The sequence below is a fragment of the Argopecten irradians genome, chromosome 13 (assembly GCF_041381155.1).
Source record: "Argopecten irradians isolate NY chromosome 13, Ai_NY, whole genome shotgun sequence".
Taxonomy (NCBI): domain Eukaryota; kingdom Metazoa; phylum Mollusca; class Bivalvia; order Pectinida; family Pectinidae; genus Argopecten; species Argopecten irradians.
The window spans coordinates 22897978-22925508 of NC_091146.1; the positions used below are offsets into that span (position 1 = coordinate 22897978).

The 27531-nt window shown below is 33.0% G+C and overlaps 1 protein-coding gene across 10 annotated transcripts; it reads right to left on the bottom strand.

Annotated features, from left to right (window-relative positions):
- On the bottom strand, nucleotides 1-25439 carry LOC138305484 (uncharacterized). Of its 10 annotated transcripts, none has more exons than XM_069245724.1 (27): nucleotides 25413-25439; nucleotides 24601-24651; nucleotides 23215-23265; nucleotides 22675-22704; nucleotides 22038-22088; nucleotides 21409-21459; nucleotides 20754-20804; nucleotides 20088-20138; nucleotides 19437-19487; nucleotides 18792-18842; nucleotides 18161-18211; nucleotides 16915-16965; nucleotides 16264-16314; nucleotides 14081-14470; nucleotides 9691-9777; nucleotides 9353-9421; nucleotides 8844-8921; nucleotides 8252-8314; nucleotides 7923-7991; nucleotides 7264-7320; nucleotides 6597-6659; nucleotides 5612-5674; nucleotides 5206-5268; nucleotides 4800-4832; nucleotides 4317-4412; nucleotides 3481-3742; nucleotides 1-2769 (listed from the first exon to the last, which is right to left on the bottom strand). In XM_069245724.1, the coding sequence occupies exons 1-27, from the start codon at nucleotides 25413-25415 to the stop codon at nucleotides 2108-2110; spliced, it is 2649 nt and encodes an 882-aa protein (XP_069101825.1). In that variant the 5' UTR covers nucleotides 25416-25439; the 3' UTR covers nucleotides 1-2107. The 10 variants fall into 10 exon arrangements, with proteins under 10 accessions (XP_069101825.1, XP_069101824.1, XP_069101827.1 ...); XM_069245723.1 differs by having other exon boundaries at nucleotides 22675-22707; XM_069245726.1 differs by lacking the exon at nucleotides 22675-22704.
- Nucleotides 25440-27531: the final 2092 nt, after the last annotated feature.

The window sequence follows — 27531 nt, forward strand, 5'->3', positions numbered from 1 at the left end:
TCAGAAACCTTTATTAGAACACAGACGCCTTGGAGAGTTTGTACATTGATATGAAATACACTTTTTAAAAAGATAAATACAGACAAAACAAAGCTAAACATGATTTCCATTAGATATTCAATATTTTTATGATAATATAATATTAAGTCGCAAGTCTTCCATATTTTTGCTTCATATTAATCAACTCGAATTATTATCAACAGCGTGATGTCTTTGGGATATCTCGGTTAGGATACGTTTCGGAAACCCCCTGATATGGAAAACCCCTAATCTGGAAAACCACATGACTATATATAGAATGTAATTCGTCTTATCTTAAATTTATATATACCAGTGTTGGCCTTTTAAAGGATATCTTACGAAGATTAAATGGAACATTATTGAGTGATTATATTTACCACTAATTTATACTATAGCCTAACTGAATCGAATAGCCTGATAATATATTCCTCTCATACACAAAACACAATCATCCATATATAATTAAAATATCAACGCACCGTTCACATATGACTCGCGTGCTAAAGAAAAGGTCGCTTTAGATAACAATGCAGATACGATCAAGATAATTAACACACAGAAACTATTACTAATCATACTGGTATGTTATTGCAAAGAAATGGTTATAACTCAAGTGGAAAAGTTAATTGTGAAACAGCGCATATAGTATTGTCAATCTAAAAGTATACAGTTATGTATTTAAAACCAATCCTTTTACATATGATAGATTAATTTGCCTTTATGACACCACATAGTTTGCTTGTCAACTATTATAATAAATTGAAGGGCTCTATTAAAATACTACATGTATATCACGTTTTTATCTTTCAATTTCTGGTTGTATGATATCCAAATATATTGAGAAACCAGGAATATTTATATGACGACCAAACTGTTATAAATGGGAAATATTTACATACTTTGTTGAATCTCATACATATTATATATACAAGTTTAATGCAATTTACAAATTGAATAAATGCACAAAAAAGAATATGAAATAGTGGATATATTGGCATCTTGATCAGTCTGAAAAATATGTATGCATTTCATGAATATTAAAAATGTAATTTATAACGTAAGAGAAATCATGAAAACACGTTTTTGCTTTATACAAATTGATATGTCTTCCATAACGTAAGACCATACACATGTATTTACGTACATTATAGTGTAGATAAATAATAAAGGTAATAGCAACAATATATGAAAGTGTTTTAAGTCCCACACAAACTTTCCGAATGCTACATATATACTTATTTCCACCAGTTAAGTTTTTTGCTCCTCAGATGAATAATACAAATTAAATGAAAGTTATCTTCATAAAATGGTGATTTGTGGCAATTCCGCTTTGAATTGCATTAAAATTATAAACTTCAGAAAACTTGTAGGTTTATGATCCAAAGAATGGCACATACCTACGCATGGTTAGATAAAATAAAAAAAAATCTGTACGTGGTGTCCGACATTTTCTTGAAAACTTCCGGGGATAGACTAATAACTACATCGGGGACAGAATCCGGAAATGATACAAAGTACGTAATGAGTTAGAAACATTTTACTGATACCCGGTACAGTGTTTGAGTTCATCGCGTGATATTTTTGCGCCAACCGTTTGGAGTCATCTTTGCTTGCCTATCATATACATAAGCAACCTGGTACTGTACCACTTTGTCTACACGGCAACTATTTTTTCCCTTTCAGATTTGATATAATCCAGTCGAGTATTATATATATGTGAAAACACATAATAACTAATTAATATATATAATGCATATATACATATCTACAGAGAGAGTAAACTTTGTTTTTTCATTGAACACCTTGAGAGTGCATTATATCTAGCAGCCCTTGTAAATAACTTGGTTTACAGTATTAGAGAAGTTCAAAGTTTATAAATGAATATTATGATTTAAATAATGAATATTGAATATCATATGTAAATGCTTTTTGAACCCATGTAAAATCTCTTTAAAAAAAACCCAAAAATACAAAAAAAAAAAGAAAAGAAATGTCACACGTCTTTAGCGTTCACCTGGATCGCCACATAATACAGTTTCATCTATAAAAGTAACTATTAGGACACAATGTCTACTCTACGTTGATATCAGTGTGGTAAATGTATGTTGACTTTCTGTCGAGGAGCAGGTGTACACGGTGCGAAAGCACTACCACACGGCCAATGTCCTGTGTTATTTTGGATGCTTAGGCAAATAAAACAAAATCTGGTCCTACAGGTTCTATTAGGACATGTCATGTGCTTACATAGATCGCTGTCGTCGAATTCTATGATACATTGACACTTTGGGCATGCGCGAACTACAGGACAACCACGAACATTTACAATTATTCTTTCCTGACATGTAGTCAGTAGAGATTTGGTTTGATTCAGGCTTTTTTGACATTCTGAGTTTTTACACATCATCCATGGTGGGTTCACTAGCTGCAAGCATCTCCTACAGAATGTGTTGTTGTCACCCCTCTGCCCACAAAAATAACACATAAAATAATTTTGGCAGGTGGCAATGATAGCTTCATCACATTGAGGACAGAGATAGGCACTTTTGTTTTTTTCTAGCCAGTTTGTAAACAACACGCTTAGAAACAGGAGTCTTTCATCAGCGCTCAGACAGGCCAGAACACTTACTTCCTTGAACTCCCATATGCCCTCACAGCATTTGCTGTTTCCGTCCGGTACATATGGACACTTGACTTCGATGTTTCCACTTTTGATGGCATTCCAATAATAGTTAAAGAGGTTTTCAGGAACTGTTTAAAAGGGACTGATTACGTATTACAACAGATACATATTCCATATGATATATTAACACTGTGAATTACAAAGTAATCAGAAGTCAGAAAGAAATGCTGTATAGGATATGACAGGAAGTACATGCAAGGTGTTCGGAATAAAAAGATCAATCTAATTTTTTTTTTTCATTTTGCAGTTTCCATATTTTTTAAGTTGTATTTGTCGGAAATATGCAACCGGCATAGATCAAAGACACGGAGAATAACATTATTTCAGAAACAAATATTAGGTCATTCAACGTATGATTTGTGATTAATTCTTATCGTTTCGAAATAATAACAAAATGAATATGTTTTGGTTGAATATAACTTTTTTGTATACCGTATTCACCGAAAATAGCGCCCTTCTCCATATAAACGTCGTTACTTTTTCTGGAGAAAGTATTAAGTTGTATAAACGCCCCGATCCCATAGATTTAACGATGTTTTACAACATGTGATGTATCTAACATAAGCATTGTATCCCATATTATATGAACATGCGAGTCCTTTACATTTATATCTCGATATAATAATGTGTCCCAAAGGTTAAAAAGACATATGCATGTTTATTATAATTTTTACGTTTACAACGTCCATTTTGGTTCACTAATAAGCTCCCTTTTGTTACATTTTAAGCGCATTAGGAGCTAATTGCGGATAATACGGTATACTTCCATGACAACTTACCGACAGCGTGCCCACAAGACATCGAAACACAGTCACCTTCCCAAAATGGGTCTGTAACGTCGGGTTCTTGTGACTTGTAGCGAGCGCCCGGGTCCCTTTTCTTTGGCCGTTGAACAACAAAGAGTTTGGTCAATCCGCCGTAATTAGAGATTGACTTCCCCTTCTCTAGAAAGGTACACTGATTCTTCACCCAAAGATCAACATCACATCGAAGACGGAGGGAATCTTTAACATGTTTGATGCATTGGGCGACATTCCAGGTCTGTCGTGGAATTCAATATTGATCTGTTAGGTACACCTATTGTCATTCCATCATTTCAATGTACAATTAACACAAACTTAAGTAACCAATGACATATATTGAAAAAAAGAATATCAAGAAACCTTGATAAATATGTCTGGCATCATAGAACACAAATAAGGACTCTATTAGTGTACATTCATGAAATATCCAAGAAGTTTGACTCTCTTTTAGGACGTCAAATTAGTAACATAAACAGTACTAATGTAAGAATGGTGTAAGTTTGAGCTTAAATTTAAATTAATAAAACACTGATAGTAGTGTGAGAGCCCTTCTCTGTACTTGAGTTATTGATTTTTTTCTTTTGTTTTGAAAAAAAGTTACAACTACACCGGGGACGAGCGGAATGATGAAATCAGATAGAGCATTCGGCTTTGGGCTAAAATAATCACAGGTATAATTAGAAACATACTACGAGACGATCGTACACTTTTTACATTAATGCTAAAATATATTCATCTTCCATGTTTGTTTTCGCTGTTTTTTGTTTGTTTCCATTTTGTTTATCAAATAGGAAGCATGGCAATTTCCATACCTTTGATACCGAGGTGAAAAAATCGTTTTCTCCAAAACGCCAGATTCCGATATGATTAATCCGCAACAACTTTTTACGGAAAATGCTATCATGGACCTAGAAAAAACAAATATGACATTGCAATAAACGGATAAGTAGAGTAAAACGCTGTGTAGATTTAACTTACTAAGCTCTGTAATACACGTGTATGCTTAATTTTGATCACATTACATATTAACACTGTCCTCTGAAAATATCTTATAATAAATTGAATAAAGTGTAGCTAAATTAATTTGTAATTTTCAGTTTCCATCTGTTGCGATTGATTATTTTGTGTTTATTTCAGGTATTGAAAACTAAAATCACATTTTATCCTACATTAAATACTGCCAGAAATTCAGTTACATCTTCATAATTCATATTTCGTTTTAGGTTGTTTATTCCTAAACTAGATTATGAAATTAATATCTTGAGATTATTTTCATATTGTCATGACAAGCTTACCTTCGAGGTCAATGGAGGTAAATCTCTTACCGGCTGAAATGTACATTACTTTGTATTCAATTGCCTAAGCGTTTGTTTATTGTACATACGTATTATATCATAGTTTAAATATTAGATAGTTGAATTTAATCAGAATTTGTTGAGATCACACAATATCAGATATCAGATAATAGTATTTTTTGCTTTCTGAAAAATTATGGCTGGAACATTTATACGGTAAACATAAACTTTTCTTCTATCTATCAAGAGAACGGATTTGCATGGCTAAGATAGGTATCGAATATCAGAGATCAGAGAATTATATGTTTTGTTTTCTCTCTGATTCTAACATGTAGACGATATATTCTATTTACTCTATCAAGAGAACGGATTTGCATGACTAAGATCGGTATCAAAAAGTACTCACGTTTATAATCAGACTCTGGACTTTCTGCTGAGGACTATGCGTCTGTTTAGCATCTGAATGCATCTGAAACCGCATTTTTAACATACACATTGATTGGGCGTGGGTACACTGATTCGAAGTGTATATGTGTATTGATAAACTGGGATACAATATATTTTATCATATATTGAACTCTAACCATCTCCGTAACCTTACAATGATAATATACCGCAAACCGTTCCACATTCGTCAACATTTTTCATTCGCTTCAGAGACCGCATTTTCCGGTTCTCATACAGTGCCGTTAGACATTATAACATCATACTATTAAAGAGTTAACTGCCCAGCAACTCATATTATTTCATTTGCGAATTTATAGAAAACTAATTAAATTAAATGTTGACAAAGTCCGTAAGAAAATACACACATTTGATACTGGATTTTTGACTCTTCGCTTAGACAGCATTGGTTGTTGAGTTTCTAATTGATTCTGAAATTAAACAAATTATAAAATATACGTTCACTGGCAGTTTGAACGGAGTAATTATTAAGCACAGATAGCAATCGTTCCTTACATTTTAACAGTTTGTTAGTATGCTACTTTAAATTGCAATGCGATATTTTGTATTATTACATTTTCAGAAAGAACGTAAGGTTTTATGGTAAAGACATATGTAGTATTTTTCACCCGAGTGAAAACATCAGTTTTGACCAATCAGAACACAATACAGCATTCACAATTAAGATATGGTTTTGACTGGAATACCTGTGTTTTGAAATATCAAACCAAAATGATAATATTCCGTGCATCGTTTCAGTTATTTTTTTTTCATTTTCAATCATTGGAGCACAAATCGCAGCTGATAATAATGCATCTGTGTACTGGTATCAGTTGGCCTTTAGCTTTTAGACCAAGATTTAAAACGTAATGAATTGAATATTTGCACTCATTACAATAATATGACAGTTTCCATCACATTCGATGAAAGATAACTGCTATCCATCAAGACACAAGGAATATCCTCTATTTCATTTTAACGGTATGAGTACGGCGTGAACACCCCGATAGTTCATTGAATAGTACAACGTCCTATCCATATCGCATGCGCATATACATGTCCATTTAGCAGATATTAAAACATTGAAATTCGGAAAATAGATTTTCAAAAGCTCAAATGTAGGCAGTGAAATTTTTTTACTAAAATATTAACATTTGTCCTAGGTAGCTTTAACTTCAAAATACCAGAATTTGTTTCCCTAATAAAACAACAGTTAGTGATATAATTTTGTAAACTAGCATATGTACTCCATTTGTCCCTAACATAACAAAAACATTCTTAACAACTAGAAATGCTCTTGGGTTAAACACATATTTTCAAACTCATATATTTAAATGTTTCCACAATACTCACGTTTGATATCGGATCCCTGTCAACACGCAGCCCCGGTATGGTCTGTCGAGATTCTGCTCGGTTCTGAAATATAAAAACAAGATAATATTATCTTTTGTAGATCACATTTTTAAAATTGATTAAAATTATTAAAAGAGCAAAAGAGAGTTACAACACCACAAACGCTACAATCATTATTTTGACTATTCTGGGCCTTAATATCGTTACCATGGCAACATATTTTAAAACTGATACTATTATATTTGGCATACCTCCTAACCCATATGCATTAATTTCCATTTAGATCCGACATTATCCGACATTATTTAAATTTCAACCAATCAGTCACCCATTATGTTACCATGGAGACTTATCTTTTTGGAAGTGTTGCTATTTTATTCACCCTAATACAAAACCCTATGTGCCAAATTTTACATACATCTGACAATATCTAAATTTCAATCAGCAGCCTCCTTTGTTGTCATGGTAACTAATCTTGTTTGTCAGTGATACCATGCTATTCAGTATACCCCATCTCCCCTATATAGCAATTTTTACTTTCATCTGAAAGTTTCTGGTCGATTCTGGAGTTTCAAAAGATACTCATTTTATAGATAATCGTATTTGCATTGATAACATTGAGCACATATGAAAAATAAAGTACTCATTTGATCTTCAAAACACTCACGTTTGTTTTTCGTCCTCTCTGCGGAGGGGTATACGGCTGTGGAGTGTCTTGTCGAAACTGAAATTGTATTTATTTTAATATATATATAATAAATAAGCTTATTTACCTGTAGAATTTAATGTGATTTAATGTAATAATTATTTGCAAAAAATATTATAGTATCAGATCACTGCATGATAATATGTAGTTTACACATATTCCAAGTGACACAATGTTTTGAATTTCGGATAATTTCTCTAATGATGATATTATTTGCGTCTTATTAATTTGAAGTTTTCAAATTGTATCCATTTAAGCATTAAATTGCCTTCTTGGGGGATTTATCGTCCTGTAATTATCTCATGATTGCAGACAAATTGAGTAACGCGTGTTAGCGCGTTATGATTAGTTCAGCAGATAGAACTATATATTAGGTCATCCTGACTATCGTAGTTACCCAACTTAGCAACCAACACCGAATTAGTAAACCATTTATGTAAATACAAAGGTATATAATTGGATACAGACATATTCTAAAATATAGTGCTGACGCGCTACATTGAATATGTTGGTATATTCCACATGAGTTCATACCACCATTAACGCAATCAAAACACTGTTCAATCTCTATATACTTGTTCTTTATGATATTGATATTGATTTAAGGGAATTTTTCTTACATAATATTGTTTGTCATGATCGTAGTCCGATGTGAGTTCGTAGTCAGAATGATTTTGTTCATGATAGTCCTGAAAGTAAATAATATTCAATCTTGTAAGACCCATAATATCCCTTCCTCTGTGTCTTCGTCTGGTGATACCATATATGGTAAATCATTTAAAACAAAGATACAAAGTAATAAATTGTATCCATATAAACATAACGTTTAGACTTAGTGTTGTATATACTTTAAAATATAATATATAGCGGTTTATGGCTTATCTGTACATGGTATTAGACAACTGAATTTAAAAAAATATCTAATTATAAATGTATCCAAAGTACTCACGTTTGATATTGGATTCCTAGCAATACGCAGCCACGGTATGATATCTCGAGATTCAGGTCGGTTCTGAAATTACATAAATACTCATTTTATAGATAACCTTATTTGCCGTGATAACGCGGGTAACCTGTGATGTTTAGTACCCTAATAAATAACTATTGATAAATTAAATAAGACTTTCGAGCGACACATTTGAAATTAAAATCACTAACGATGTACACGTCTTAATTACATGATCAATTGGTATTGGACAAATAAATCACTTAACTAATCTAAAACGTCAAATTAAAATTATCTTTAACACCAGACGAAGTCTAAATTTGGGTTCGCCCCACTTCCTTTCCAATAAGCAATCAGATCGCTCCTTGTATTCAGATATCGCAAAGGGCTCTCTACTTAAAACTTCACCAGCTGATCGCATTGTTGATCCTGCGATATGATATGTGGTGTAAAATATGCAGCATTTTGTGGAATTTCCAAAATTGCCAATTACATTAATCAATGTATGCACACACGATTAAACTTAAAATATTGTTCAAATGAAAAAATGTTTATTTCTGTCTGTGGTGGAGCATCTTTAATCAAGCTTTCTTACGTAATCCTCTTCATCATTGATCTCCCCAACTGATCTTATCAGATGTCTTCGTGGTGTTTGCAGCCTTGATGAATGTCCCTGGAGTAGAACGTTTGAGACTATTATTTATATTATGGTCAAATTTTGAAATCGAAAAAAAAAAAATAGAATATTTAAAAGGTGTCATTGTAACATTTCTAATCAAACGGCAGCTATAACGTTCAGCAGTCGGAACTATATCTTCGGTCTTTCTGACTACCGTAGTTACCCAACTTAGCAACCAACACCGTTTTAGATATTTGAAGACGAACATGCAAAAGTAGTCCATTTATGTAAATGCAAAGTGTATTTAATTTGATATAGACATATTCAAAAACATAGTGCTGACGCGCTACATTGAATATGTCGGTATATTCCACTTCCACTTCACTCCACTTCCACGTTCATACCACCATTAACGCAGTCAAAACACTGTTCAATCTCTATATACTTGTTTCCTTATGATATTTATTTAAGGTAATCTTTCTTACATAATAATCTTCGTCATGATCATCGTTCGATGAAAATCCGTCGTCGGAATGATTTTGTTCATGATAGTCCTGAAAGTAAATAATGTTCAATCTTGTAAAATCCATAATATGTCTTCCTCTGTGTCTTTGTCTGGTGATACCATATATGGTAAATTATTTAAATCAAAGATTCAAAGTATAGTGGAAACAAACAGATAGTATGTAAAATATAAATAAACTGAAAGTCATCATCAATATATGTCTTTATTCCACTCTCGCCCCAACATTTTACCGGGTGTTTATTTTTTAAGCTTATTAAGAAAACTTCAAGATTAGGTACAAAAACGTAAAAATCTTACATTATCACTATAATAATCATCGTTTGAAGTCCAAATAGATGGCAACTTTACCACATTCGATACATCGTCCTGTTGTTGTCGATGTGTCTGTTTAAAAAATCAGAAAATAAAAATAAGTGGAACATTCGATTTCATTTCTTTTGATAGTGATTTGTGAATTTAAGCATTTATGTCACTATTATTCGGTGTATAAAAGTAAATTGTTTGCAAACTTAGCGAATCTTCGAGCGGATTTTAAGAAAATTAGACTAATTGTTAAAATGAAATACGTTTCAATGTACAATCCATTGTGTTTCCAAGGGATCTTTTTTTCCAAATTAATACGCATCGTCATTATTTCGATTGTGACATAACGACTACGTCGGTTTTTTTTCATAGTGTTATGTAAAACAATAATTGGTCAATCAGAAAGCCATATTAAGTATGAACACAAAGAAAAAGTAATTATCTATATATATATATATAGATATTCATTATTCAATAGATGTCATTAAAAAAATTGTAGATAGGACTTTTCTAAGTGATTTTTATCTATCAATATGATATCATTTATGTATGTCGTAGGTACTGAAGATAATAATTCATAAATAAATATCTATAGATGTTTCATTTCTAGGACAAAAGTATATCTATAGTCATTTCTAGGACATATCATACCTTATTTATAGTCAAGTCACGGTAATGTTGCGTTTTGTGTTAAGGTTACTGTTGATGTAGTTAAAGAGTTCAATAGCTTGTGTAATGGGTGCATCACATCAATTATATTATATATATATATTTGCATATGCCCCTATATAGTCAACGGGAGAGGTTTGGCGTTCAAATTAGTGTAATCGCAATGACGTATGAATACAAACCCAGAGCAGGATCGGACTACTTTACGCTTTGGTAAAATTTTGCGTCATATGATACTCTTAATAAAATTTAATTACTTAATTTACATTTAACCTTTTCATGACAGATTTGCTTTGAATCGATAATAAACTAAAAAAAACTATTTCGTTCTCTATTGGTCTCAAAACTGATCCTTAGGCGGCACAGACAATATCATGCTCGTCAGTACTCAGTTCACAGTACTGTATGAAGTGTAAACAAAGTTCCCTCGTTGGCGGATTTCAAAGTTGTTATTACATCTAATTAAATATGTATTTGAAATCAAAACAGATTATGTGTTCAAGCGTTGTCACGGTAATAAATAAAAAAATGAATCGCTGGTCTGGGCTACAACCGAGGGGCTTTCCTCGGGAATGTTCGGGGAATTCCATATTTACGTCAGTATGTGTGTACGGTCACTCATCTCACCTAAATATACAGAACATCTGATTGTTGGAGAACAATTCTGGGATCGTCTAAGGGAACAATAGGTTAACAGGTCATGTACAGGTTTCCTGAAACAAATTCTTACAGGTAGCCTATCTGAAAAAGTATCATCAGCTTATCCCGGTCTTTACATTCAAAATAGGCCTACACACAAGCAAACACTTGTCTATCCTCCGTACTATAAAATAAGTCATGACTATGAAGAAGTTAGTCTATATCGCGTTCGTACATACATGACAATTCAGTGGCTCCACGGTCATACAATAAATAGGCTATAACACAATCACTTTCCTCGGATTGAAATCAAATATGGCGGCTCGCTCCACTTCGGACCGCATCACTACCCTGACAACGATACATACCGGTAGTCGTTCCGCCTCGTTTATCTCAATTTTTATTCGAAATGGAAATTATTGATATATGATCAAATTGAATAAAAAATATTCTAAAAATATATGAAAGGTGTCATTGTTATATTTCAAATTAAACTGCAGCTATAACATTCAACAATCGGAACTATATATACGGCCATCCTGACTACCGTAGTCACCCAGCTTAGCAAACAACATCGTTTGAAATTTGATTACGAACATGTAAATATAGACTTATTTGTGTAAATATATAGATTGTTTTGATTGCGTTAAAGGTGGTATGAACGCAATGGGATACAGACATATTCTACATGTAGCGCTAACGCGCTACATAAAGGTGGTACAGTACTTAATGCGTCTAACATTCCCTCGAAACGAGCGCGAAACGCAAAACGCAAACGAAATGTTAAACGAAAACGAACGAAAACGCAAACGAAAAACGAAAAACGCAAACGAAAAACGAATAGCGTAAAACGAAAAACGCGTTTCGTCAAGCGCTAAACGCAAAACGAAAAACGCAAACGAAAAACGAAAAACGTAAACGAAGTGAAAGCGTGACCGGAAGACCAGAATGCAATCATAAATGTCGATCGGGACTACGGTAGCTTAGTGATCCGGATTCTGAAAGCGATGTCTATTTTACGTTCGCAATTTTGATTTAGTACGATTTATCATTATGAAAAATATATCGTGTCTTAGAAAATATGCAATTGTTATAAATATATTACCAATAAGTATGTGATTACGCATATATATCCAAGCATCAATACATTTTTTAACTTATAAAGCGAGATTTATTTAAAAATAATTATAAAACATGCATGTGTACAAATAGTCTTCAATCAATGCTAATACATATCTATAAGTCTGCTCTGAATTCGTCACACATATTGTTTTATAGAAATTATCAGTTTCAGAAAAGAAAACACTTCAGAAGAATTTCTTATTTTAGTGTAGGTATTGTGTACATGTACGTTTGACTACTGCAAGTATAAACACTAGGTCTAGCGGTTAGGTAGTTATGTATTACATGTATACATATGACTCCAGAGGAGGTCCCCGGACCTGTTATATCAATGTGGACACTCATCACCTGTAGCATTTACCCGACCCATTGGGAGCTCTTATATATATTTGCTTTATAATTCACGGACAACACAACACCCTACCCCTCCCCATCCCCACTCCCCCTCTCGATTTACCTGCTGTCATTTATACCATTTGTTATTTGACAGCGGCATATTTTGATTTTGTGTCAACTTGTATCACACCTGGTCAAGTGCAGTCACCCATGAACAATGGCTCACTGATAACCTTAGACGCGCACGGCCCCTCACATGTTTGTGTAGGCTACGATATATAATACGTGACCCTGTACATGTACCGAAGCATACAACGAAAACAACAATGTTGCGTTATTCTAGTCAATACAGAAAACCAGGTCTATGGTGATTTTATTTAGTCCTCATGTGTTTTGTTACATCAGCATATCAATAAAATACATGATCAATTATATCAATGACGAATACGTGTAAATACAGAGATGCAGTTGAATGTATCAACTGCCAGTTCGTGTTGGACGATTATGTATACACTGTATATATATGTGTCAATTATGATTTGATATCTATTGACTTCGGTACGTTTAATTTTACATAAAATATGTAAAAAAAAAAAGTATTTGTTTTAAATACTGTATTAAGCGATGGTTGAGATATTATTAATTGTGTTATTTTATTATTAGAATAGTGTGTATCACTAGAAAATAACGTGATTCAATGCTATTATAACAGTGATGAGTCGGATATTTTTTTATAATGCATGCACCAGTGATGACATGAGTTATGACCAGCAGTACGGCGTCCTGTGGTGTGAGTTCACACCTGTCTGTAATCCTTCAGTCCACTTTATCGAGCCCCGCGGGTGTTACAAGTGTACATTGTACCTGTCCCCCTGTAGCACATACACATGTATAGCTAGTGCTATACAAGTCCTTGCAGAAAGGTATACAATGATCCTTACTATCAAACAATGTGTGTACGTTACACGTGTTAAATGTTATTAATTTCTAGATACAAAAGGATTTAAAAAAAATATTTGTGTATGTTTGCTACATTGTTTTGAACACGTAAATTTATCGGCCTACACCGTCATTTGACTCCACTTTTAGTTTAGCCAACACATGCGCAGTCAACCATTCCTAATCAAATATCAATGAATAACATCCGGTAAACGAATTGGAACGCAAACGCACGCAAACGAAAGCGAACGAAAGCCAAAAAGAATCAAAACGCAAACGAACGCAAACGAAATCGAATCAAAACGCAAACGAACGAAAACGCGAAACGCAAACGAAAAACGCTCGACGAAACAAAACGCAAACGAAACAAAACGAAAGAAACGCAAACGAATCTAAAACGCGTTTGAGGGAATGTTAGACGCATTAAGTACTGTATGAACGCAATGGGATACAGACATATTCTACATGTAGCGCTAACGCGCTACATTGAATATGTCTGTATCCCATTGCGTTCATACCACCTTTAACGCAAGCACTACATGTAGAATATGTCTGTATCCCATTGCGTTCATACCACCTTTAACGAAATCAAAACACTGTTCAATGTCTATGTATAATATTGAATATTGCGGCGCCTAATGTAGAAATAGTTCCGGAAAATGAAAGCGACCGCACTTACGTCGTTACATCCAGTATTTTTTGGTAGTACGGATGTAATAGGAGGAAGTGAAACAGGTTGGGGTGCAGCAAAGGGTGGTGGCGGTGGTGGTCCATTTTGATATCTAGGAGGATGGTCAATAAGCTTGACACGGTTTAAAGGTTCTTGTAGTTGATTAGAATATCTGGAGTTTTGTTGGGCCACAAAGCCTGGTGGTGGCGACGGACTTCCATAAACATTATTATGTTTAAGGAAAATGTCGATGTTTTGTTGAGGTCTTAATGGCTGATAGGAACAAGTGGTGTATTGTTGAACAAGTGGAGCGATGCCATAGCATATTGCTGGTGGGGGTGGCCTTCCTAGACCTTGCGGATTAATAAACTCGATGCTCTGTTGATGTTGATAATTAGTCTGAAATCAGAAAGATGGTTTGTGATAGAAAGTTACTTGATCAATTATATCACTCTCTATGCAATAATTACGGTGGCTGGGAGCGGACATGAAATAATTAAGATTATTGCATTCGAACGAACTATTATTGCGTTCGAACGAAATATTATTGCGTGGGAACAAAATATTATTGCGTTCGAAAGAAATATTATTGCGTTCGAAAGAAATAATTATTTCGTGGGAACGATATAATTATTGCGTTCGAACGAAATATCAAAGGTTCACCTTTGGCTATTTCAAATGTGGCAGTCTGCAATTTCATATCAATATTCTTTGTAATTAGTCATTTAAAGTGGTTTTGTGTAAACCTTCTTAATAAAGTATATTTTATATAATATATTTTGCTTTAAAACCATTAATTTAAAGTTTATTGCATATATTGTTTGGATTTGTATTCTATTTCAGTATTTGCCTTCAAAGATTTGCATTAAAATTGTAGAAAAAGTCATGGAAATTCTTTGTTTTACTTTTTAAAATTAGTTGACTAAGTATTGATACAAAATAATGTTCGTTGCAACACAATTTGCACACATTCAAATGGAAATATTGAAACATAATAACCCGATGTATTACAGTCATATATATACAGTAATATAAAAGCACATAGACTGCTTTTATTTACGGCAGCGTATTAGGACTAATATATAATTTTCTTTATCATGTCCGTACAACTTATTATCATGTACGTATAACTAAGTTTTTTTATTAGTATCTATTGTTACAGTATCGTGTACGTTTGTACGTACGCATGCACAAACTATTATCTTGTACGTTTGTACGTACATCGTTGTATCATGTACGTACCGCTAATATCTTGTACGTTCAAGTCATTATCTTGTACGTATAACTGCATATCTTACAAGTGCGTACAAGTTATTACAGTATCTTGTACGTACAAATTATTATCTTGTACATTTGCACGTACAAATTAGTATCATGTACGTACAACTTAGTATCTTGTACGTACAAGTTTATATACTAAGTTGTTCATACATGTACAAGATACTATGTTGTACGTAGTAGATAAATACAATTATATATATTTCATTGAATATATAAAGTATTATATAATAAATACAACTTTAAATTGTTGAAAATAAGGAAAACATCTTTTTTAGATAAGGTGCCGTTTCATAAGTTGTAGGCCATATCATATTACTACGGTGGCATGATGACTGTCATATCATCCATGTATGATAAAGAGCTTGATAGTTATTTCGTTTGAACGCAATAATTATTTCGTTCGAACGCAAGAATTCTTCCGTTCGAACGCAATAATATTTCGTTCCCACGCAATGATATTTCGTTCGAACGTAATATTATTGCGTTCGAACGCAATATTATTGCGTTCGAACGCAATAATATTTCGTTCCCATGCAATAATATTTCGTTCCCACGCAATAATATTTCGTTTCCACGCAATAGTATTTCGTTCCCACGCAATGATTTTATTTATTTCATGTCCGCTCCCAGCCACTGTAAATAATTACACCTAAACTATTGTGGAAAATTTTGCTTTGCTTTATACTACATCATTGGAGATCCCAGTTCTATAGACAGTTAAATAAATAGATCTAATAACATTGGAATCCTACTGACGTATTGTTCTAGTTTGTAGGATATGGACTACTTGGCGAACGATCTTTAGACAAAAGACAAAGGCAAAAGAAGATATAATTATCGTCCTTGCCGTGAATATTTTCCGTGAAAGGGCTTTATAAGAGAAAATGTGGTGCACATGTAAGTATACTTACATTTTGCTGCTGACCGGAAAATGAAAAAGTCTGCTGGTCATTTGTTGGAAACTGATTCAATAAAAAATATCAAAGACTGATTAAAATTGTATTATGTATAGGAAAAACACCTCAAATTTTGGAATAGTCAAGATGATAATTTTCCGAGGTCCGTATGAGCCTTTAGCTATTTATTATCTTGACTATTCCACAGTTTGAAGTGTTTTCATACTTAAACATGGCATCGATTACCACTTGTAATTTCCACTATTGCACTATAATGCTTTGGACTAAATGCCTTATTTGACATCCCAATTCTAAAAATAGCGAAATAAATAGTTCTAAATTAAATTATGTTTTTGGAACATGTTTAAAACCAATTAAGTTTTATTAAATATGTATACGTAATCGACATTGCTGGGATTGAATAATACCAATACATAACTATATAATCATGTTAGTATGTATTGGTCAAGGAAGTAACGTCAATGATAATATTCCAAATAACACTGGGATATTACAGACGTATTGTTGTAGTTTGTAGGAGAAAGATCTATAGACAAAAGACAAAGGCAAGAGAAGATATAATTATCGTCGTTGATAGGAATATTTCTCCTACAAACGGCTATTAAGCGAAAATGTGGTGCATATATCACTATACATTGTACTTACATTTTGCTGCTGGCCGCAAAATGAAAAGTTCTGCCGGCCATTTGTTGGAAACTGATTAAATAAAAATATCAAACATTGATTAAACTTGTATTATGTATAGAAAAAAAACACCCGAAACTTTGGAATAGTCATGATAATATTGTTCGAGGTCCGTATGGGCCTTTAGCTATTTATTATCTTGACTATTCCATATTTTGAGGTGTTTTTCATACTTAAAACATGACATCGATTGTCACAAGTAATTTTCATTATAATTACACTATAAGGCTTTAGACTACATTATTTGACATCCCAGTGTTATCAGTAGTTAAATAAACAGTTCAAATTTCAATTATATTTTTTAGAAAACACATTAATTTTTGCTCAATCTGTAGACGTGATCGACATTGCTGGAATTGAATAATACAAATATACAACTATATAATCATGTATGTATGTATTGTTCAAGGAAGTAACGTCAATGATAATATTCCAAATAACACTGAAATCTTACAGGCGTATTGTTGTAGTTTGTAGGAGATGAACTACTCGGAGAAAGATCTATAGACAAAAGACAAAGGCAAAATAATATATAATTATCGTCGTTGTCATGAATATATTTCCATCAGATGATCTTTATAAGAGAAAATGTGGTGCATATATGTGTATATTTCCATTCTACTTTCAGTTTCCCGTTTTATCTATGTTAAACCAGATGGGCAATATCTGGCTATGAACTCCAATCTGGTCAAGCGTATGAATATTTAACGTTTCTGCCGCGTCACTGACAATGTATTCAATGTATACTTACGCATATGCATAACGGTCAAATAATTTCAAAAGTGGTTTTAAAGTTGTGCAGTCTATGAAATCTAATAGTAGTATCGTGTTGACAAAATCACTTGTATTAAAAAACGTCATCACATAATTTTCATTTGTTCGCTTATTTCAAACCGTTTTGTGTTGAACTATATTCAGAAGCTGATGCTATTGCTGTTCCGTCTATTGAACTTGGTGACGTCAACACTAGCGCAAGCGGGAAATTTAAAGGATATACGTGTATAGTTTTGAATTCGAATGATCGTAATGGAAATATAAGTAATAAACTGTTACCAGATTGGACATACAGTTGATATGAAGCCCATCCGTCCGAAAGATAAATATTCATGGCGCCCTAACGGGCGCCATTCTATTTATCTTCCTTCCGGATGGGCTTCATATCAACTGTATGTCCAATCTGGTAACAGTTTATTGCTTAAATACTTACATTTTGCTGCTGGCCGCTAAATGAAAAGTTCTGCTGGCTAATTGTTGGAAACTGATTCAATTAAAAATATCAAACACTCATTAAAATTGTACAATGTATAGGGGAACACCCCATACTTTGAAATAGTCAGGATAATAATTGTTCGATGTCCGTATGAAGCTATTGCTATTTCTTATCTTCACTATTCCATAGTATGAAGTGTTTTTCATACTTAAAACATGGTTTCAATTGTTATTGATAATTTTTACAATACCACATTATTTGACACCCCAATTCTATAAAAAGTGATATAAATAGTTCTAACTTAAATCATATTTTTAGAAAACAAATTCAATTTTACAAAATCTGTGGACATAATCGACGTTGCTGGGATTGAATAATACCAATACGCAACTATATAATAATGTAAGTATGTATTGGTCAAGGAAGTAACGTCAGTGATAATATCCCAAATAACACTGGAATCTTACAGGCGTATTGTTGTAGTTTGTAGGAGATGAACTACTCGGGGAAAGATCTATAGACAAAAGATAAAGGCAAAAGATGATATAATTATCGTCGTTGTCATAAATATATATCTATCAAAAGATCTTTATAAGAGAAACGGTGGCGCATATATGTGTATACTTACATTTTGCTGCTGACCGGAAAATGAAATAGTCTGCTGGACATTTGTTGGAAACTGATTCAATTCAAAATATCAAACATTGATTAAAATTGTATTATGTATAGGAAAAACACCCCAAATTCTGAATAGTCTGGATAATAATTGTTCGAGGTCCGTATGGGCTTTAGCTATTTATTATCTTGACTATTCCACAGTTTAAAGTGTTTTCATACTTAAACATGGCATCGATTGCCACTGGTAATTTCCACTATTACACTATTATAATATTGCTTTATACTAACTACATTATTTGACACCCCAGTTCTATAAATAGTGAAATAAATAGTTTTAAATCAAATTATGTTTTTTAGAAAACAAAATCCGTTTTACTAAATATGTGTACGTAATTGACATTGCTGGAATGTAATAATACAAATATGCAACTTTATATAATCATGTATGTAACGTCAGTGATAATATCCCAAATAACACTGAAATCTTACAGACGTATTGTTGTAGTTTGTAGGGGATTAACTACTCGGGGAAAGATCTATAGACAAAAGACAAAGGCAAGAGAAGATATAATTATCGTCGTTGATAGGAATATTTCTCCTTCAAACGGCTATTAAGCGAAAATATGGTGCATATATCACTATACATTGTACTTACATTTTGCTGCTGGCCGCAAAATGAAAAGTTCTGCTGGCCATTTGTTGTAAACTGATTCAATAAAAATATCAAACATTGATTAAACTTGTATTATGTATAGAAAAAAAACACCCGAAACTTTGGAATAGTCATGATAATATTGTTGGAGGTCCGTATGGGTCTTTAGTTATTTATTATCTTCTCTATTCCATATTTTGAGGTGTTTTTCATACTTAAAACATGACATCGATTGTCACAAGTCATTTTCACTATAATTACACTATAATGCTTTAGACTACATTATTTGAGATCACAGTGTTATCAGTAGTTAAATAAGTAGTTCCAATTTCAATTATATTTTTTAGAAAACACATTTATTATTGCTCAATCTGTAGACGTGATCGACATTGCTGGAATTGAATAATACAAATATACAACAATATAATCATTTATGTATGTATTGGTCAAGGAAGTAACGTCAGTGATAATATTCCAAATTGCATTGAAATCTTACAGACGTATTGTTGTAGTTTGTAGGAGATGAACTACTCATGGAAAGATCTATAGACAAAAGACAAAGGCAAAAGAAGATATAATTATCGTCGTTGCCATGAATATTTCTTCGTCAAAGGGCTTTTAAGAGAAAATGTGGTGCATTTTTACTATACTTACATTTTGCTGCTGACCGGAAAATGAAATAGTCTGCTGGACATTTGTTGGAAACTGATTTAATACAAAATACCAAACACTGATTAAAATTGTATTATGTATAGGAAAAACACATCAAATTTTGGAATAGTCAAGATGATACTTTTTCGAGGTCCGTATGGGCCTTTAGCTATTTATCATCGTGACTATTCCACAGTTTGAAGTGTTTTCATACTTAAACATAGCATCCATTACCACTGGTAATTTCCACTATTACACTATAATGCATTATACTAACTGCCTTATTTGACACCCTAATTCTAAAAATAGTGAAATAAATAGTTCTAAATTAAATTATGTTTTTAGAACATGTTTAAAACCAACTAAGTTTTATTAAATATGTATACGTAATCGACATTGCTGGAAGTGAATAATACCAATACACAACTATATACTCATGTGTGTATGTATTGGTCAAGGAAGTAACGTCAATGATAATATTCCAAATAACACTGAAATTGTACAGACGTATTGTTGTAGTTTGTAGGAGATGAACTACTCGGGGAAAGATCCATAGACAAAAGACAAAGGCAAGAGAAGATATAATTATCGTCGTTGATAGGAATATTTCTCCTACAAACGGCTATTAAGCGAACATGTGGTGCATATATCACTATACATTGTACTTACATTTTGCTGCTGGCCGCAAAATGAAAAGTTCTGCTGGCCATTTGTTGTAAACTGATTCAATAAAAATATCAAACATTGATTAAACTTGTATTATGTATAGAAAAAAAAACACCCGAAACTTTGGAATAGTCATGATAATATTGTTGGAGGTCCGTATGGGTCTTTAGTTATTTATTATCTTCTCTATTCCATATTTTGAGGTGTTTTTCATACTTAAAACATGACATCGATTGTCACAAGTCATTTTCACTATAATTACACTATAATGCTTTAGACTACATTATTTGAGATCACAGTGTTATCAGTAGTTAAATAAGTAGTTCCAATTTCAATTATATTTTTTAGAAAACACATTTATTATTGCTCAATCTGTAGACGTGATCGACATTCCTGGAATTGAATAATACAAATATACAACAATATAATCATTTATGTATGTATTGGTCAAGGAAGTAACGTCAGTGATAATATTCCAAATAACACTGAAATCTTACAGACGTATTGTTGTAGTTTGTAGGAGATGAACTACTCGGAGAAAGATCCATAGACAAAAGACAAAGGCAAAAGAAGATATAATTATCGTCGTTGTCATGAATATATCTCCATCAGAAGGTCTTTAAAAGAGAGAATGTGGTTCATATATGTGTATACTTACATTTTGCTGCTGGCCGCAAAATGAAAAGTTCTGCTGGCTAATTGTTGGAAACTGATTCAATTAAAAATATCAAACACTCATTAAAATTGTACAATGTATAGGGGAACACTCCAAACTTTGAAATAGTCAGGATAATAATTGTTCGAGGTCCGTATGAGGCTATTGTTATTTATTATCTTCACTATTCCATAGTATAAAGTGTTTTTTCATACTTAAAACATGGTTTCAATTGTTATTGATAATTTCTACAATACCACATTATTTGACACCTCAATTCTATAAAAAGTGAAATAAATAGTTCTAACTTAAATCATATTTTTAGCAAACAAATTCAATTTTACAAAATCTGTGGACATAATCGACGTTGCTGGGATTGAATAATACCAATACACAACTATATAATCATGTTAGTATGTATTGGTCAAGGAAGTAACGTCAGTGATAATATTCCAAATAACACTGGGATATTACAGACGTATTGTTGTAGTTTGTAGGAGATGAACTACTCGGGGAAAGATCTATAAACAAAAGACAAAGGCAAAAGAAGATATAATTATCGTCGTTGCCATGAATATTTCTTCGTCAAAGGGCTTTTAAGAGAAAATGTGGTGCATTTTTACTATACTTACATTTTGCTGCTGACCGGAAAATGAAATAGTCTGCTGGACATTTGTTGGAAACTGATTCAATACAAAATACCAAACACTAATTAAAATTGTATTATGTATAAGAAAAACACTCCAAATTCTGAATAGTCTTGATAATAATTGTTCGAGGTCCCTATGGGCCTTTAGCTATTTATTATCTTGACTATTCCACAGTTTGAAGTGTTTTCATACTTAAACATGGCATCGATTGCCACTGGTAATTTCCACTATTATAATATTGCTTTATACTAACTACATTATTTGACACCCCAGTTCTATAAATAGTGAAATAAATAGTTTTAAATCATATTATGTTTTTAGAAAACAAAATCCGTTTTACTAAATATGTGTACGTAATTGACATTGCTGGAATGTAATAATACAAATATGCAACTTTATATGATCATGTATGTAACGTCAGTGATAATATCCCAAATAACACTGATATCTTACAGACGTATTGTTGTACTTTGTAGGAGATGAACTACTCGGGGAAAGATCCATAGACAAAAGACAGAGGCAAGAGAAGATATAATTATCGTCGTTGATAGGAACATTTCTCCGTCAAACGGCTATTAAGCGAAAATGTGGTGCATATATCACTATACATTGTACTTACATTTTGCTGCTGGCCGCAAAATGAAAAGTTCTGCTGGCCATTAAAAATTAAAAATATCACACTCTCATTAAAATTGTATTATGTAATGGAAAAGCATCCGAAACTGTGGAATAGTCAGGGTAATAATTGTTCAAGGTCCGTATTGTCCACGGTTTGAATTATTTTTCATATATAATACATGGCATCAAATAGTGAAATAAATAGTTCTAAATGTTATGATATTTTTAGAAAACAAATTCATTTTTACTATATCTGTGGATGTAATGGACATTGCTGGAATTGAATAATACAAATATACAACTACATAATCATGTATATATGGGTCAAGGAAGTAACGTCAATGACAACATTCTAATTAACACTGGAATCCTAGAGACATATTGTTGTTGTTTGTAGGATATTAAATACTTGGGGGCAGATCCAAAAAGACAAATGACAAAGGCAGAAGATATAATTACAATCGGTGTTATGAATATTTCTCCGTCAAAGGGCTTTCAAAAGTTCTAAGAGAAAATGAGGTGCATATATGACTATACTTACATTTTGCTGCTGACCGCAAAATGAAATGGTCTGCTGGCCATTTATTGGAAACTGATTCAATTAAAAATATCAAAAACTGATTAAAATTGTATTATGTATAGGAAGAACATCCGAAACTTTGGAACAGTCAAGGTAATAATTGTTCGATGTCCACATGGGCTAACTATTTATTACCTTGGCAATTTCACAGTTTGAGGTGTTTTTTATACTTAAAACATGGCATCGATTGCCACTGGCAATAGCCGCTATAATTACACTATAATGCATTAGACTACATTATTTGACACCCCAAGTCTCCCACTATTCACTGATTTGTCACCGGTTTTAGCCGTGGGAGATTTCTCTGTCAACCCAATAATTTCTCTGTCAACCCAATAGGGAATGACAGATTGCGGGCGCTAACCTTTTGAACATGAAGATGTCATGTGACGTCATGACTTCATGCGGTGTGACCGTGGCGTGCATTGTCGATGACGTCATCAATATTGACATGCAGACGATGGAACCATGTTCATGTCACGGTGAAAATGCTTGTTTTTAAGCGATTATTTCTTCTTTTTCTTTTGTATATAGGAGAAAAAGAATCATTCCCTACCTATAAGGGTGTGACAACAAAATCACAACCCTCGGGGGAATTCCTGAATGTCCAATCCTCGGCAAGCCTCGCGTTGGACGTTCATGAATTACCCCTCGGGTTGTGATGTTGTTGTCACACACTCTAGGTAGGGGAAGATTCTTTTATTCTATAAACAGTGAAATGAATAGTTATAAATTTAAGTATGTTTTTAGAAAACAAATTAAGTTTTGCTCAATCTATGGACGTAATCGATATTGATGGAATTGATAACACCAATATGCAACCATACAATCATGTATGTATGTATTTATTCGTCAAGGAAGTAACGTCAATGTCAATATTCCAAATGACACTGGTATCCCACAGTCGTATTGTTGTTTGTAGGATATGAACTACTCGTGAAAAGATCCTTAGAATAATAACACTATTATGACGGCACATGTAGCTTTGACGTCACAATCTATATATGACGTCGCATGATTGTCTCAGCTAAACGGGAACGTCTACTGTTTTATATAGAGACGAAATTAAATCTTTTACTTATATTTCTGTTAATAAAAGTTATGTGATAAATAGAATCTTACACTCGTGACTATGCAATATGGAATTTATCAAACTCGTTAAATAATTTGATATGCCTTTCGCCTAAAGGCTCGTGACATATAACAAATTTAACAGTTTGATAAATTTCATATCACATAGCCACTGATGTAAGATCCTCTATTTATTATTATCGTCGGTGTTATGAATATTTTTTCCGTCAATGGGCTTCATAAGAGAAAATGTTGGGCATATGTCAGTATACTTACGTTTTGCTGCTGACCGCAAAATGATATGGTCTGCTGGCCATTTATTGGAAACTGTTTCAATTAAAAATATCAAATACTCATTAAAACTGTATTATGTATAAGAGAAACACCCCAAACTTTGGAATAGTCAAGACAATAATTGTTCGAGGTCCGTATTTATTTGTGTTACTTTAAACATGGCATCGAATGCTACTGGTGATCTCCACTATTACAATATAACCGTAAAATAGAACTTAAAATATAACCAGAAGCCTACCTATATTTTGAGTAAGTAGTTGAGTATTTTACAATATTATTCTGAAAAAAACCTTATATAAAAAACGTTTATAACAGGTAAATAACAGATGGGGTCACAGGGGTATTTTCTCGAAACAATTTCTGTTCAACTACCAAAAGCGTAGGGATGAATTAAACATTCATGAAGGATTTTATCAATTGTACTAATATTTTAATCCACCGTTTCATTGTCAGCTTTTAATGCCTCTTGGGTACTGAAGTGGACGAATAAAATGTTTCTAGACATATGAGTAGAACGGGGAGGTAAACATCAGCGGAAAGTACAATTAAACAAACATGCTTGTCTTGCAAGCTAAAATTATATCGATTGTATCCCTTTTTCAACTTTCAATTTCAATATTTCAAGTTTTCTAATGTATCTGTGTATCGCTCTGAAAAGCAGACTTTTATGAAGCCCTCGTCTCCAAGCGTCTGTGTTTCTGTCAACATTTAGCGTCTCCTGTATAGCAAAAATTATATTAGATATGTAAATTATACGAATGGAGAAATGCAACATTAATTTAAATTTAGTTTACCATTTTGTCTTCAGATCATTTGTTGCTGTTGTTCAATATGAAATGAAGAGATAGAACGAAAACTCTGTTATAACAGAGTTTTCGTTCTAGAACGAAATGTTAACACGGCTAAATAAACCTATCAACCCGCTTATTTTCGCGATTTGGGTAATAAGGAAACTAACCGATATATTTTGCTGATATTTTGAATGTAATTTAATCTCAGCGTGATCTATCGATTGAATTAATCGTGTCAGCTACGAAAATTCATTAAAGGTGATATTTTTTAGGTCAAACAGGCAAAAATCGGCATTTTGACCACTGGTTTCTGTTTAATTCGTCGTAGTGAAATAATTAATAAACTTAACAATCTGAGACTCTACATAGAAATAGTCCTTGTAATTCTGAACAAAACGGTATTTCTGGTTTTTGGAAATGTTACATACAACGACCACAATACAGCTTTGAATAATGGTGGTATTTCGCAGGTTCTCGGTAAATTTCCACAACAGACGAGATATTTCGGGGTCCCAGGCGCCTTCCTTCGGAGCTATTCTGAACGATTGGACCGGCAAATGTACCATTTAAAAATGAGTGATATTTTTGAAATTTTCTGTAGAAGTGACTAAACATTATAAAATGAGTAAATAATGTATGCACTAATCATCAAATTTATGTTACAAAATGCACCCAAAATGTGCAACAGTGAAATTAATCTATTTGTACTGTCTCGAACGCACAAAACCATGGCGCAGACTATCGCGCCCCCTATGAGGAATGTGTATTGTTTGTATCCGGTTGAGTAAAAACGTTGAAGCCGCCTCGATGTTCAAGTTAAATCCGGCATTATCAAGTAAGTAATTGTTCATTTTACTTGTTATAGACATCAATATCATTATCGGTGGATATAAGTATTATCAGATATATTTGATTGTTTTTGTAGGCCTGCAAATATAACGTTAGGTACTGTTTACAGTCTGTTTATGATCACCTTCGCGAGTGACTGTCTGACAACAGAACCATGCATGTGTTCTAAATCGTGGTTTAACAGCACGTAAACTGACAACTGTACCGCCTTTGAGGCAGATGCCGTTTGAATATATGTATCTCCTAATATATTGTTTGAGCATATGATTAAATTGCTAGTAGTTAAACCATAAAGTCATGCACATATCGTTTCGGTAGTGCGTAGGCTCACATGTAACGTACATAGCTTCGTTATATGTCATTTCGGTACATGCGGAAGTCTTTTCGGTATCATAAATTGAACATGGCGAAATGACTTTCAGAAGGTACCGAAATGACTTTAAGTAGTCTGAATATTAGACAACTAAAGAAAACAAACTAGAAAAAATGGTAACAATGTACATTGTAGTTTGACAATGGATATGATCAACATTGTTAGATACATTTGTATGCACTGCAGTTTTACATGACACATAATAATTGCTTAGGCTTAAGTTACTGTACAGACTGGGTGGGTGAGGTCAATAATGTACAGACTGGGTGGGTGAGGTCAATAATGTTAAAGCCACACTATATACGTAAATATCAACAAAAATTCAAGTTAAATTCGAGTCCGATATTGTTAGTGTTTGTAGATGTAGTTGAAATTAAGATATATTAAAGAATATTTATAGCTTTCTTTTAATAACTTTGGTACAGCAGTTGTTGAAAGTCGATACATGTAAACATGCCTTCATTTTAAACTGGTCGCCATAGAAGTTACGATTATTGCCGAACGGAAGTCGGAAAGTTCAGGACCCTTTTTCGGAAGAGTTCGGACAGACGTTCCGTAGTTACGGTAGTCACATGACGTTCTCGGCAACCACGTTACAATGTCGGCTAACTTTGGCTTGTTTGACTAAGTGGGACCCACCTACAGATGTTTAATATTTATTTGGTTTTTACCAAAATATTCCGAATCATAATTGCTCATCTTGACTTCGATTTTGTCCTGTCTCTGCATGATTTTCAACAGAATTTTTTTTTCAACATTCTTCTAAATCATGAAAAAAATAAGAAAGATACGGATATTGGGCTTTTAACAATGAAAATTCATTTCACAATTTTGCTGTGTTGTGTATAGTGATAGTCAACTACTGCGTAATAATTAGGATGCCGACAGGAATCATCAGAT

Coding starts and splice junctions, on each gene's coding strand:
- LOC138305484 (XM_069245723.1), bottom strand. Junction 21,460..22,037: donor TTTCCGGTCAGCAGCAAAAT/GTAAGTATAGTA, acceptor TAATTGAATCAG/TTTCCAACAATTAGCCAGCA. Junction 16,966..18,160: donor TTAGCGGCCAGCAGCAAAAT/GTAAGTATTTAA, acceptor TTATTTAATCAG/TTTCCAACAAATGGCCGGCA.